The 15,232-nt window shown below is 52.3% G+C and overlaps 1 protein-coding gene across 2 annotated transcripts in view; it reads left to right on the forward strand.

The window, feature by feature from the left end:
• Positions 1 to 15,232, forward strand: part of GRAMD2A (GRAM domain containing 2A) — a 40,406-nt gene that overhangs the window by 19,867 nt on the left and 5,307 nt on the right. Inside the window, exons 1-8 of one of the 2 annotated variants that reach the window (XM_003901144.5) lie at positions 2,928 to 4,046; positions 10,519 to 10,611; positions 11,456 to 11,513; positions 11,885 to 11,960; positions 12,601 to 12,704; positions 13,334 to 13,432; positions 13,723 to 13,794; positions 14,971 to 15,027. In XM_003901144.5, the coding sequence (XP_003901193.1) occupies positions 10,529 to 10,611; positions 11,456 to 11,513; positions 11,885 to 11,960; positions 12,601 to 12,704; positions 13,334 to 13,432; positions 13,723 to 13,794; positions 14,971 to 15,027 (549 nt within the window). In that variant the 5' untranslated portion in view covers positions 2,928 to 4,046; positions 10,519 to 10,528. Of the gene's footprint in view, positions 1 to 2,927; positions 4,047 to 10,518; positions 10,612 to 11,455; positions 11,514 to 11,884; positions 11,961 to 12,600; positions 12,705 to 13,333; positions 13,433 to 13,722; positions 13,795 to 14,970; positions 15,028 to 15,232 lie in introns of those variants that run through there. The other variant, XM_031669223.1, reaches the window with a different exon arrangement.

A 15,232-nucleotide genomic window follows, 5' to 3' on the forward strand; every position in this document is an offset into this window, starting at 1 on the left:
AGGGAGGAGAGGAAAGGGAGGGACCCTGAGCATGGCTGGGCCAGAGCTGCGATCGGGTCGTGCCCCCCAGCCCATGGCGGTGGGAGGCAGTCACTGGGTGTGGCCCAGGTGTAGAGAGGGCCTTGCCGCAGCTGGTGCCTTGGACTGTAGTCCCAGTGGAAAGATTCAGGCATGGAGGACACGTATGGAGCTTTCTGGGTGCCTCTGAGGCCCAGTGGTGCCCCCATCTTCACTTGCGTGGGTAGAGGCCCCTCTAGGTATCCTCCAAGGATGTGATGGGACAGAGGCTAACACAGTGCTCAGTGGCGCTAGTGGGGGATGTGCTGCTCAGTGGGCAGGGCTGTGAGTGTCCCCAGCCCCACCCCAGACAGAGTCAAGACCTCTTGCAGATCCTTACAGTAGCCCTGATGATCTGCAGGTCACAGAGGGGATTATTTTTTTCTCTGTGTGCCATTTTGTAGAGACACAAACACAGAAGGAGTTAATGGGCATCCTAGGGGAGCAGATCCTCTTCGTGCTTTCCTAGACTGGAGGCCTGGCCCGTGGCCCCCTGCTTCTCTTTCTCCGCCTCCTGCCCCCTCTTCCCTCGCTCTAGAGCCAGTCTCCGTGGCCACCCAGAGGTTCTGCTCTAGTGTAGCTGCAGCGTGCACCTGCCTGCTCTCTCTCGCCTGTTTCCTCCTGGCTGCACACCCCCACATCACGGATTTCCCAGTTAGGATTCCTTAGGAAGGGAATCTGACAGGCTGGCTCATCTTTTCACTCTAAAGAGGCTGCTGGTCAGCTTGCGATGGCTTTTCCTGGGCCTGGAGCACACCATGGTTCCACTGCCTGTGGCCAGAGTCACTTGGTAGGTCTTGGGAAGATAGGCCTTTGGCCCTCCACATCCCCGCTTCGTCTCAAAGCTGCTACAGGCAGTGATGGGAGAGCAAGCCTGTTCCTGTCCTGGGTGTTCTCAGAACCCTTCCTGGAAGAAGGGATCGTGACGAGGTTGAGTTCCTGCCCCTCTGGAGCGCGCTGCCAGGAGAGCTGAGTGGAACCCCAACTCACTAAGCCTCACCCCCTTACAGTCAGTATGAGACTCAATTATGGGATTTTTCTCCCCTCCTCCAGTCAGTGGAAAGGACAAAGCAGTCGTCCTAGATATGGAATGTCACCTGAGAAAATAAAAAGGGAGGTGCAGCTTCTATGAAAGTGCAAGACAGCAATAATAACATTATTTTTGCAAAAGAGGGAAATTACCTTTTATCTTCAAGTTTCAGCACGTTGACGATGAGCCTACCTCTCTCCACAGAATCCTAGTTTGCTATCAGGAAAGGTCTTGTCACCCAGTTTCTGACTGTGTGTGGGGACTGTGGCCCTGAGAGCACATAGGGAGTCTCTTGGGAAGGACACAGTGTGGTTCAGAGCTGGCCTCTGCCACCTGGAAAAGCTGGTCTTGTGACTTCCATGGTATAGCCTAGGAAATGGGCCCTCAGGCCTTAAACAGATGAAGGGAATCTTATTGACAGTGGGGTCCCCTGCCTTGCCAAGGAAGTTCCTAAAACTCAAGAGGGCCAGGGTGAAGAAGGCTCAGGAGGGTCAGGACCCCAGTTTCAGAGCCCAGGCAGGCAGATTGGCCTCGGAGAGAAGCCACAAAGAAAGGAGGGGTGGGGGCAGGGTTCTTCCTGTGCTTTCTTAGTTGGCTGGGGGTTTACAATCACTTGGGAACCCTTAAAAGCTAAAGCCGGCCAGGTGCGGTGACTCACGCCTATAATCCCAACACTTTGGGAGGCTGAGGCGGGTGGATCACCTGAGGTCAGGAGTTCGAGACCAGCCTGGCCAACATGGTGAAACCTCGTCTTTGCTAAAAATACAATAATTAGCTGGGCATGCTGGCACACGCCTGTAATCCCAGCTACTCACGGGGTTGAGACATGAGAATCTCTTGAACCTGGGAGGTTGAGGCTGCAGTGACCCAAGATTATGCCACTGCCCTCCAACCTGGGTGACAGAATGAGACTCTGTCTCAAAAAGAAAAAAAAGAAGCTGAACATACACCTGCCTTATGACCTAGCACTTCTAATCCTAAGTGTTTACATACAGAAGTGAATATTTGCGTGCACAAGACTGGTAATAGAATTTTCATAGCACTTTCATAAGAGGCAAAAACTGGAAACTGCCCAAATGTCCATCAATAGTAAAATGAATAAATAAATTGTGGTATATCCATATTTCAAATGCATTGCTGAGTAAAAGCAGACAAGTATGTATGGTATGATTCCATTCATGTAAAGTCCCAAAATAAGCAAAAGCACTCTGGTGCTGGAAGTCAGGATGACGGTTATCCATGGCCAGGAGGGTGTGGCCAATGAAAGTAGAAGCAGCAGCGGGTGGTTCTGGGGGCCTTGTTCCCAGGTGTGTACTCATTTGTGAAATGCATTGAATTGTACATTTACTTAACATGTGCTTTTCTGTATGTAAATAATACTTCAACAACAATTTAATAAATCTATAATTATTTAAATGCTATTCCCAGATATTCTGATTTAACTGGTTTGAGACAGAGCTCAGGCATCATTTTTTTTTTTTAAAAGGACTGCAGGCTGAGCACAGTGGCTCATGCCTGTAATCTCAGCACTTTGGAAGGCTGAGGTGGGAGAATTGCTTGAGGCCAGGAGTTCCAGACCAGCCTGGGCAACATAGCAACACCTTATCTCTATAAAAATAAAAAATAAAAAAAAAATAGCTGGGCATGGTGGCATACACCTGTAGTTTCAGCTACTTTGGGAGGCTTAGGCAGGAGGATCACTTGAGCCCCAGGAAGTTGAGGCTGTGGTGAGCTGTGATTGCACCACTGTGTTCCAGCCTGGGCAACAGAGCAAGACTCCATCTTTTTTTTTAAAAAAAAAAAAAAAAAAAAAAAAGCACTGCAGGTGATTCTAATATGCACCCAGCCGGCTACACTTTAGAGCTAAAAGGAGAGTGTCCTTTTGCCCTGAAGTAGGAGGTGAGCTGAGTGAGAGGTGAGGGTGGCGTGAGGAGACCTTGTCGGGGAGATCTGGAGCAGCCAGTCGGGGGAAGAGTCCCAGGTCCAGCCTACTGAGCTCCAGTTTGCAAAGTTCTATCCAGGACAGATGTCCACAAAGCTTCCTGTCCTTGGATGGCTATTTCCCTGGTTTCTGGGTTTGTACTGTCGGGGCCTGTTGCCATGATGTGTTTTTGTTTGGAAGAGAACAGTGTTGTTTTCAGGTCTCTGCTTGGAGCTCGCTGGGGCCGAGCGTCCTGGCTGGCTGCACAAGAGGGTGGAGCTGTCTTTGGCCTGGCCTTGAGAAGAGTTGGCAGGACCCACAGGGTCCACAAGAAGTCAGCTTGGGAGAGTGCGGTTACCTCCTTGGAGGAGTAGATGCCCAAGGGGACCACCCCACCCCAGCTGTGGGGAAGGCCCTGCCTGTGACCACGCAGGCCCGGCTGAGGTTTGTGCTTCAGCATCAGCCACAGGCTTGGCCACTGCCAGAGGCTTGGATGAGTACTGGAGGGAGGTTTCCCCTGTGGTTAGGAAGGGCTGGGAAGTCTGGGGGAGTGTTGCCAGGGCATGGCCCGCCCAGGGGCGTGCAGCCCACTGGAGACAGGAGGGACCCAGCCTGTGCTTTCACCCAAATACCCCATCCTGCCCAGGCCCTTTATTCTTTCCTTGCACCTCATACCTCCCACCTGAGTTCCTCTTTGATCAGTCAACCACCCAGGGCTGAGTGCCTTGAGGTACCGGACCAGAGCTCCTGGAGGGAAGGGCCCTGCTGTGGGGGACCCCGTCAGCTCCTGTCCAGCCTCTCCCCTCCTTTCCTGCTGGGTGTGTCATTCTCTGTGCTCCCTCAGTCTTATGCCTTGCTTTTTCCTCTCCTTCTCCCTTTTGGGGTGTTCTCTCTCTTTCCCTGTCTCTCCTTCATTCAGCAAACACTGGGTGCTGGCTGTATGCTGGGGATACAGAGATGTACGGGACATGCCCTTGCTGGAGCTCAGAGTCAACTGGGGGACACAGATGTGTAAACAGACAGGCACACTCTGGTGTGGTAAGTGCTGGGGCAGCAGCCTGCAAGAAGCGACAGTGGACCACAGAAGAGGGAGTGAGCCCCTCTGCTGGGGCAAACCAGGGAAGGCTTCACAGAGGTGGTGACATTTCACCTGGGGCTTGAAAGATGACCGGGAACTCCCCAGGTATATAAGCATGAGAAGGGTAAGCAGGTAAGCAGGCAAAGCACATAGGTGTGAAGGGCTGCTGTGGCATGGAAGTGAAGGTGCTGGGCTGCACTGCAGGTGAGGGGATGACTGGGGTGAGGTTGGAAAGCAGGAAGGTCTGGGAGACCAGCTGAAGAAGTGACGGGAAGTGAAGAAGGAGCATCAGCAGGAGAGTGGCAGGATCAGACCCGGGCCCTAGCTGGCCCTCTGGGCAGTGTGCATGTGGGAGAGAGGCAGGCACATGTGCGGTGTACCCGCACAGCTGGAGGCAGGTTCGGTCAGGGAGCTGTTGCCAGCATCTGGGAAAAGGATCGTGGACTGGGCTTGCGTGGTGTAGCAGGAATGAGAAAAGAGATGGTTTCATGGGTTATCTCGGGGGTCGGCGGGGAGGACCCGAGGGCTTGATTGGCTGTGGAGGTGGGGAGAAGAATGAGTGGAGTATTCTGGCCTGGGTAACTGTAGGGAGGATAGAGCCTTTCACAGACATTGGATGCCAAGGAGGAAGCAGGCTTGGGGGGCTGCTGCTGAGCTTACATGCATGGATGCATCTAGATGGCAGGGTGTGAAGCTTGGGAGGGTGTGGGTGTCAAGGTTACAGAGTTAGACTTGGGAGTGACTGCCTGGTGTGGGTATTTGGAGCCCGGGGGAGGTGTGCAGAGCAGAGTGCCTGTATCAGGTGCACCACGAGGCCCCTAGACTCCTGTGTATCTGGGCTCCCACTCATTGCCCTCTCCTCTCCTGCCCTGTCTCCCCATTCTTGACATCTCCCTGTGCTGGTGCCATTCTTGCCCTCTGGCAGCTTCTCAGGCTGAGGAGCTCCCTACCTGCCTCATGATGTGAAAAGGGAGTATTTTTGCTGCCTGGGGCTGGAGAGCAGGCAGACACCTGCTGTGCCCCCTAGGGAGGGGCCTTCCTGCCTTCAGACCAGGCTTAGCTGGGGGAAGGGGCCTCATCAGACGATTTCCAATCTTTTGTACCCCCTTTAATGTCAAAATACTGCCACTCCCCTGCTCCACACCTCTCCTGACAGAAATTAGAGTTTTTTGTGGCTTCTAGGACTCCTGACATGAACTCCACAGCTGGGGCGTGGGGACGGGACGGGATGGGACAGAGCGGGAGGAGATGTGGTTCACGACCCACAGGGCATGAACACCTAGCGTGAGAAAAAGTCTATGAGTAGAGTCTACAGTGGCTGCCCGCAGGGTGGGCGACCAGGCTGAGCCCTGTGCTCTTAAAGCCTCCTCCTTTGCCCTCTGGGTTGGGGCCCAGCTGGTCACTGGCTGTCCCCTGCCTGACTGGTTCTGCTGGTGCGTGCTCAGTGACCACTCTGCCCTGTACTTCTTCAAGTGGCACTGCTCCCATTTCTTTTCTTTTCTTTTTCTTTTTTTTTTTTGTGAGGCGGAGTTTCACTCTTGTTGTCCAGGCTGGAGTGCAATGGCACGATCTCAGCTCACCGCAACCTCCGCCTCCCAGGTTCAAGCAATTGTCCTGCCTCAGCCTCCCTAGTAGCTGGGATTATAGGCATGTGCCACCAGGCCCAGCTAATTTTGTATTTTTAGTAAAGACGGGGTTTCTCCATGTTGGTCAGGCTGGTCTCGAACTCCCAACCTCAGGTGATCCACCCGTCTCGGCCTCCCAAAGTGCTGGGATTACAGGCGTGAGCCACTGCGCCCGGCCTCTTTATTTTCATTTGTCAAAATAAACACTACAGAGGAGAAGATACAACTATTTAGTGGAAAGTGAATGAAGATTGTTTTGCGAGCACTGCAGGTTTCCTCATTTTGGCCATAGGAAGGGTCTCTGAGCCAAGAGCATTATCAGCAGAGAGACAGGAGGAACTGGCTTCAATGGATAAACATAAAGGAGTGGCTTGTAACCATCCCCTTGATCACGTGTAAAGGAGTTGGCTTTTTTTTTTTTTTTTAAGACAATTTCACTCTGGTTGCCTAGGCTGGACTAGAGTGCAATGGTGCAATCTCGGCTCACTGCAAGCTCCGTCTCCTGGCTTCAAGTGATTTTCCTGCCTCAGCCCCTTGAGTAGGTGAGATTACAGGTGCCCGCCACCATGCCCAGCTAATCGTTGTATTTTTAGTAGAGATGGGTTTTCACCATGTTGGCCAGACTGGTCTTGAACTCCTGACCTCGGGTGATCCGCCTGCCTCAGCCTCTCAAAGTGCTGGGAGCCTGCCTTCAGATCAGGCTCAGCCACCACGCCCAGCCAGGAGTTGGCTTTTAATTTAAAGAGACTTGAGAGTTGGCCGGGCTTGGTGGCTGAGCCTGGTCTGAAGGCAGGAAAGCCCCTCCCCAGAGTTGTTGTGAGCGCCTGCTGCATGCTCAGCACTGGACTCAGGGGATTCAGTGAAGGACTAGGCGGAGTCTGTACATCTCCAGGGGCTCACAGACTCTGAAACAGTGTGACAGATGCTGAGAGGAGACTTCCCATCAGGGTGCTGTGAGTGTCTGAAGCAAAGACTCCTCACCTAGGCTGGGGGAGGGCTGAGGGAAAGCTTCTCTCCCTGAGAAAGTCACATTTGAACCTAAGGATGTGTTTGGTTTGGAATCCATGCAAAGACATGATTATCTATGCAAGATTAGATAATCCATACAAGATTATAATTATACCAGTTTCTAAGGCTCAGCTTCCTTTTCTCTAGGAACCCCACTGTGAATATTTCAGATCTGTGCATCCTCTGAGCTCCTGCTGTCCTGAGAACTTGAGTCACACTCTCAAGCAACAGGCTCCCTGCCTCTGAAAGCACTGTCTAAGCTCCTTCCCATTGTCATCCCATTCTATCCCTCGTCCATCCTTTAGGCTAGAGTGCAGGTTCTTTAGAGCTGAGCCTACAGGATTTTTCCCTGGCGGCCCCATGGGTTGACTGCCAGGCTCACGCTGTAACGGCTCAGTGGTCTGACTTGTGTATGCTGCTCCTCCAAGGACTGTCCTGTGAGAGGACTTAGACCAAGCGAGAAACATACATGGAAGAAATAGATGGAATCTACCACACAGTAATTACACACAGACACAGCAGAAATACCACAGACAAAAGAGAAATGACAAATTGGGGAAAATATCACAAAAATGATAAACTAAGGATTAACATTCTCAATAAAGAATTTACAGGTCGGACATGGTGGCTTATGCCTGTAATCCCAGCACTTTGGGAGGCCAAGGCAGGTGAATCACCTGAGATCAGGAGTTCAAGACCAGACTGCCCAACATGGTGAAACCCCATCTCTACTAAAAAAACAAAAACAAAAACAAAAAAATATACACACACACACACACACATATATATACACATATATGTATACACACACACACACATATAAATTAGCCAGATGTGGTGGCAGGCTTCTGTAATCCCAGCTACTCAGGAGACTGAGGCATGAGAATCGCTTGAACCTGGGAGGTGGAGGTTGCAGTGAGCTGAGATCACGCCATTGCACTCCAGCTTGGGTGTCAGAGTGAGAATCTGTCTCAAAAAAAAAAAAAAAAAGAAAGCTGGACATGGTGGCTCACACCTGTAATCCCAGCACTTTGGGAAGCTGAGGTGGGATGACTGAGCTTAGGAGTTTAGGACCAGCCTGGACAACACAGTGAGACCCCCCCCTACAAAAAAATGAAAACCAGCCTGGCGTGGTGGCGGAGGCCTATAGTCCCAGCTACTTGGGACGCTGAGGTGGGAGGATCACTTGAGGTCTGGAGGTTGAGGCTGCAGTGAGCCAAGATTGCGCCACTGTACTCTAGCCTGAGCGACAGAGTGAAACCCTGTCTCAAAAAAAAAAAAAAAGGCTGGACACGGTGGCTCATGCCTGTAATCCCAGCACTTTGGGAGGCCAAGGCAGGGGGATTACAAGGTCAGGAGTTCGAGACTAGCCTGGTCAATATGGTGAAACCCTGTCTCTACTAAAAAATACAAAATTAGTCGGGTGCAGTGACACACGCCTGTAGTCCCAGCTACTTGGGAGGCTGAGGCAGGAGAATCACTGGAACCCAGGAGGCAGAGGTTGCAGTGAGCCGAGATCCCGACACTGGACTCCAGCCTAGGCAACAGCAAGACACCATCTCAAAAAAAAAAAAAAAAAAAAGGCCAGTAACAATTTATACAAATGAAGAAAGAACTTCAATATAAACGAAGAAAGAATTTCACCTGTGAATTGTCTATAAGACAATGAAATTCTAGTGGTTAATAATTATTTGGAAAAAAGTGTTCAACCTACCAGTAAGCAGAAATACAAATGAAGACAACATATTTTCACCTATCAGATTTGCAAAGGTGAGTGAGAGACAATATCCAGAGAAGGGCCTGAATATCGGGAAACAGGCACGCTCATATCGTGCTGATGCCTGGGTTAACTGGAATAGTATCTGTTCATTCTTTTTTTTTTTTTTTTGAGATGGAGTCTCGCTCTATAGCCCAGGCTCGAGTGCAGTAGTGCCATCTTGGCTCACCGCAACCTCCGCCTCTTGGGTTCAAGCAGTTCTCTGTCTTAGCCTCCTGAGTAGCTGGGACCACAGACGCCCGCCACCACAACTGGCTACTTTTTTTGTATTTTTAGTAGAGACAGGGTTTCACTATCTTGGCCAGGCTGGTCTTGAACTCCTGACCTTGTGATCCGCCTGCCTCAGCTTCCCAAAGTGCTGGGATTACAGGCGTGAGCCACCGCGCCTGGCCTGCATCTGTTCATTCTCAATCCACTAATTTCACTTCTGAGAATCTATCCTAGGAATGGACAGTGAGTGACATGGGAAATTTCTCATGAAATCAGGTTAAGCCACAGAAGTAGGGTACACAAATTATAGATTATATAACCATTTATATAGGTTATATATTTATCATACATTTTTTCTTTGGGTGATTTTTGGGGAATCTTTCTTATAGGTGATTTTGATCTTATATTTTTCATATTTTCTATAATGAGCTTTAAAAATCAAGGGAAAAAAAAACCTCTGTGAAATGTGACGTGATGGAACCAAATAAATCCAGAAATCAACTTTGAGAGTCAAGTCTCTAACAAAATCTGTCACTTCACAAGATTGTTGTAGGTATATGTTGATATGTGTGGCAAAATCCTCTCTAAGGTGGAGGACAGAGGTAACCAGGCCACATGGCCATGGCTGGACTGATTTTGTGGGTGAGGTCACTGGCTGTTCACTGTAGTACCGGACACAGCCTGTCCCTCGGCAGGACTCAGTTTTGTAATCTGTACAATGGTATGGTGGGAGGGGGTGAGGCTAAATCAGTTTCTGAGGGTCCTGGCAGGTCTTAGGCTGATGCAATAACTCTGTTCTTGAAGAAGAGAACTTTGGCTGGCCTCAGTCACAGAGCGGAGTGTGACTGAGCACTGAGATTTGTAGGTTCCAGGCTCCAGCTCCTAATATGCTGTGGGACCACTGCACATGACCTTGTTACCTGTTCCTGACCACCATACTGCCCCAGTGTGGCCGTGTTTCTTGGCCATCCTCTCTCTCCGTCAGCCCCTGCGCCCACTCGGTTGGAGCTGGTTTGATGGCTCAGGCTTTATTGATGTGAAGCCTGGAGGAGCGTTTCTTTGGAGGAAGCCAGGGTAACGATTCTTTGGAGCATTTAGTGGAGGCAGGAACTCAAAGGCCATTGGAGAGCCCTACCTGCCCAGGGAGAAAGGATCTGTTCCCTCCCATGCTGTCCCTCAGGGACATTTTTGAGATGGTTTGGCTCTCATCACCAAGCTGTCCTGACTGTTGGAGGTGACTGAGGCCACTTCCTGGTATAAGACGGCTCCTCTCCTCCTGGCCACACTCACCTGCAGGCAGACGGGCGTCCACCTCCCACACCTTCAGCGCATTAGCTCCTGAGCTTCATTTGATAAGGCCTCCTGTGCTCAGCCTCCTTTCCTGGAACCTGATGGTTTACAGTCATGACGCGCGGGTACTTTGGACACTTTTGTTCTCGGCATAAGCAAGTCTCAGGGTCCTCCCTCTCAGTGTGCCTCCTCAAGGGTGGGGCTAGAGGCCTCATTCAGCCTGGCCTACGAGCTGCCTGGCACTGGAGATGAGGTAGACAGGTTGATTTTCCTCCCAGCCCAGGCATAAGCAGAACTTCTGGCTTTTGGGAAACATGCTGTGTGAGACCCCCAATTCCATCAGCCATCCCAGAACCTCTGCCTGTGCCGCTGCCTCTGAACTCTGACATCTTCAGTGTCACCCTCAATACCAGGGCCAGTCCTGGGTGGGGGACAGAGGCAGCGGCCCTGGGCATGGTGGGGCTGGTGGGGAAAGGTGTCCTCATGAAGCCCCCTTACTGATGTGGGCCTGTTTTTCCCTAGCAACCAACAAATGCACGGAAAGACAGCTTCTCTGAACAGTGCTGTGCCCTGCAAAGAGAAACCAGACAGAGTTGAGGAGCCCCCGGACTACAGGTAAGGACCCCTTTCCCAGTCGGAGATACACACAGACTTGGGGGTGGGAAGCCCTCAGGAGGTGACCTGTTTGTAAGAAGACCTCAAGGCTGAGCCGGGCCCCTTTGTAGGTCTGTGAGGTCAGGCACAGGCTGCCCCAGGCTTCTTCCTCCCACCCCTCAGGCCTGTCCCAGTGCACTGGGACCTAGCAGAGTCCATGCTTCTCGGGTTTCCAGCTTCCTCCCTGCTCACCTGTGCCCTGGGCCAACCCAGACAAGGCAAAGGTTTACCTTTTTTCTCAGCGCCATCCCCCTCTCCCAATGTGGTAGCCTCAGTCAGGTCAGGTGAGTCTGTGCCAAGCTTCCCGCAGCAGAGCTCAGGCCACAGGGAGGAGGCGGCAGGGAGGGCAGTCCTGCTGGCATCATGGCCTGCGGCCAGGCCCCGGAGCTGTGAGTCTGACACCTTCACCTCACCCACACCCCAAACTGGTCCCTATTCTGGCACTGCCTGCTCCCCTGCTTACCCCTTGGCCAGAGAAATGGGACAGGGTCTTTGACACCCAGGTGGGCAGCTCCTCAGCATCTCTGGGAGACTGGGCGCACCTCCTGGAGATGCTGCTCACTCGCATCGGGGAAGGTGGGCCCTTGGCGACCCCTCCCTGCCTCCCGCAGTGCCCTCCCCCAGGGATGAGCTGTATAGCTGTGTTCTTTCTGTACTTGTCATTTTGCTGTGTCCCCTAGAGAAGGGCCCTAGTCTCCGATCTCTGCCCCAAGCTTCTGGCTCAAGGCCAGGGCAGAATTGGCACTGAGTACGCATGGGCAGGACTGGGGTTCCTTGTCCCCAAAATGGAATGTCTCCTTTGCAGTCCGCACTGGCCAGAAGGCTTGAAGGGTGAAGAGGTAAAGAAGTGTGGCCGAGAAGGGGTAAGTCTGGAGGCTGACTTCTCACTATTCACCCAGGAAGGGGTCCTGGGCTGCCAGAATTCAGTGACTTTTGGCGCCTTGGCCACCAGGCTGGTCATCAGGAAATCAGGAAGCCTGAGTGGGTGTCCCTTCCTGGGTGGGAGTAGGGTGTCCCCTTCTGCTAATATAAGCTGCCTGTCAGGACCAGCAGCACCAGGAGACAAGCTGTGCTTGGCACACAGCCCTCCATACTCACTGGCTGCTTACTAGCTGCCTCATGCTAAGTCCCCAGCATGGGCCGGGGGGCTGTGGCATTTCCTGTTGGCTGGAGCAGGGCCCCTTTGGCGGTCTCACCTCCCAGGGCTTCTCAGACGCAGCCTGTGTGTTTGCAGATAACACTGAATAAATACAACCAGCAATACCACAAGCTGTTTAAGGATGTTCCCTTGGAGGAAATGGTTCTTAAAGGTGAGCTGTCTCCCTGGTATAGCTGGTTAGGCACCCAGAGTGCCTGGGGCCAGGGGCCTCTGCTCTGGAGCCTCCAAAGCATGACTTAGAAATGGGAACTGGCTGTCCTTTAGATGTGGACCACTCCCCCAGAATGTGAGAAGACAGGGCTGGTTTGGGACATAGCATTGCATTTTTGAAGGTTTTCTTGGGGAAACGTCAGGACTTCGGAATCTCGTGTCTGTTCTGCTCTTACCGGTGACTTCTTCCCTGCTCTGGCCTCTCACTGAGCATGTGGGGGCATTTGCACAATCAAGGCCCTCAGGGCAGAGCAGAGCAGGGAAAGGTCAGGGATTCTGCCTGAGGTTGTGAGATTGCAGGCTTGGAGATCAGGGCAGGAACTTGCCTGGACCCTCTGGAGCATGGGTGGAGAAGGAAGAAACATCCAGCAGGCTGGTGGAGTGGAGGGGCAGTCAGGAGAAGGACCCTTCGATGCTGGGGAATGGACTGTTTGGGGTTTGGGGTCTGTGGTGGGGAAGGGAGAGTCTGAGGAAGATGGGTCCTGAGGCTGGACTCTGGACTCCAGAGTGTGAGGACCCACGTCCTGGGGCTTCCTGGGCTGACCTTGCTTATGGCCATTTTCTCTCCTGTGACATCCTAGTGTGCTCCTGTGCCCTCCAGAGGGACCTCCTTCTCCAGGGCCGGCTCTACATCTCCCCCAACTGGCTCTGCTTCCATGCCAGCCTCTTTGGCAGGGATATCAAGGTAGTAATGAGTGGTAAGGGCTGCCATGATCCTATGAGGGGAGAGCCAGCCTCATGCCTCAAAGTCATGCCTATCTCTCTGCATGCTGGGCCCCGGGTGGAGCCCCTTGCTGGTTGGATGAGCAGCTTCGAGGCATCCCATCCAGTGTCCAGTAAAGTCCTGCCCCTTCTGAAACAGGGGCCCCAATGTGGACCCCACATCTGGCCTGAGCTGGCCTGAACAGTTCACAGCCAAATCATTCTGCCTCTGGGTATTTCAGAAATGCTTTGAGAATCAGAGCGGGATGTCACATTTAGGGGGAGCCATAGTTGTGGCCAAGAAGTAGCCTATGGAGCTCTGTTACTAGGGTATGAGATTTGCCAGAGCCACCATCCTTGGCCTCCTGGATAACAGGGATCATACCTATGTGACAGCCAAGAGTGACACGTCCTGCCAAGGCTGGGGCAGGGTGGCAGGCACAACCGGAAGGGGAGCCTGGATGAGAAGGTAGAAGGCTCAGACACTTCCCCACATGGGGCCAGGCTTCTCCATGTGGCCATGCTGGGCTCACAGCTGGGTCCCTATACAGGGAGCAAAGGGACCATGTCCTTGGGGGTTAGTCCTGAGAGAAGCATCCCTCTCCCTCTCAGGTGGTCATTCCTGTGGTGTCTGTGCAAATGATCAAAAAACACAAGATGGCACGGCTCCTTCCCAATGGACTGGCCATCACCACCAACACCAGCCAGAAGGTCAGTGCACTGGGCCGGCGCTTCCTTGTCAGTCTCCTGCTCCCACCCCCAGCAGCCCATAGTCTGACTTGGGCACATTCCCAGGTCTTTATTTCACCCCACCCTGCAGCTCTCCAGTACGTATTTCAGGCCATACAACAAGTTGGAAGAGAAGCTCCTAGGCAGAGCTCCTATTGGCTCTCACGGCCTGATACTCCTGTGGGCCTGTGCCCAATCCAGGAGGGGGCTGGCTGGCACAGCAAGGGGTCTCATCTCACCCTATCGCTGTCTGTTTTCTTTCCATATCCCAGTATATCTTTGTGTCACTGCTCTCCCGGGACAGTGTATATGACCTGCTGAGGAGAGTCTGCACCCACCTACAGGTATGGAGCTTGGGAGCAGGAAGGCCAGGGAGGTCTCTCAGGCCTGGATGCAGGTGGACAAGGGTGTTGGGGGAGGTTGCCCATCTCTCCAACATAGGGAACAGGGCAGGGAGAGGGGAGTTAAAGGCTCAGGCTCAATGTACAAGAGACAGTACTTGGATTGTGTGTCTATGCTTGCAAGCATGTCTTTGAGGCCAGTGGGCCCCCGTGTGTCCCCATATACAGATGCTCCTTGTACATGGGCTTATGTCCCATAAACCCATCAAAAGTTGAAAATATCATAAGTCAAAAATGCACTTAATAGAGGTACACATTACCTACGGAACATCATAGCTTAGCCTCACCTCAAACATCTCAGAATGTTTTCATTAGCCTAGAGCTGGGCAAAATCATCTCAGACAAAGCCTGTTTTATAATATAACTTATTGAATCCTGTACTGAATGTGAAAAACAGAATGGCTGTATGGTCCCAGCACTTTGGGAGGCCGAGGCAGGTGGATTACCTGAGGTCAAGAGTTCGAGACCAGCCTGGCCAACATAGTGAAACGCTGTCTTTACTAAAAATACAAAAATTAGCCGGGTGTGGTGGCAGGCACCTGTAATCCCAGCTACTTGGGAGGCTGAGGCAGGAGAATCACTCGAACCCGGGAGGAGGAGGTTGCAGTGAGCCGAGATTACGCCATTGCACTCCAGTCTGGGTGACAAGAGCAAGACTCTATCTCAAAAAAAAAAAAACCAACCAGAATGGCTATATAGGTACTTGAAGTACGGTTTCTACAGAAAGCGTATCACTTTTGTACCATCATGAAGTTGAAAAATCCTAAGTGGAACCATCGTAAGTCAGGGACCATCTGTATGTCCAGGCCCTCACTTGTGCTTCCTTAATGCACAGATAGGAACGCGTAGCTGCTTCCCAACATGCCCTGTGATTCTCTCTGGCCTATGGTGAGGAAGAGGGGAGGGGTGGGGCAGCAGGTGGGAGAGTAAGTTGCCTGGGGTTTGCCTTCTGCTCCAGCATTAAATAGGGGGCCCCCTATAGACCCTGGGAGCTGGGCTTCACCTGACACAAAGTGGCTTATCTGGAGGTAAAGCTCTCTTGGAGAGAGCTGATGCTTCCTCATGCCTGACCTTGCCTGTTCCAGATGGACACGTGACTGCTTTCCCTTTCCTCCTCAGCCTTCCAGCAAGAAGAGTCTGAGTGTAAGAGAATTTCCAGGGAAACCTGAGTCTCTGGTGAGAGCTGAAGCTGGGAGCAAAGACTGCTGGACTGACAGTGCCTGGAGCTCTGAGGCTTCTGGGCCTCCCAGGGGGGGCCCACAATGCAAATGCAGAACTGGGGCACCAGGCTCAAGAGCCAGTGGCTATATTATGCCAGGGCATCTCCTAAACTTCCTGCACCATAATGCAGACCCACCAGGGCCTCAGCAGATAGGCTTTC

This window comes from Papio anubis, chromosome 7, assembly GCF_008728515.1.
Source record: "Papio anubis isolate 15944 chromosome 7, Panubis1.0, whole genome shotgun sequence".
In the NCBI taxonomy this organism is placed as follows: Eukaryota; Metazoa; Chordata; class Mammalia; order Primates; family Cercopithecidae; genus Papio; species Papio anubis.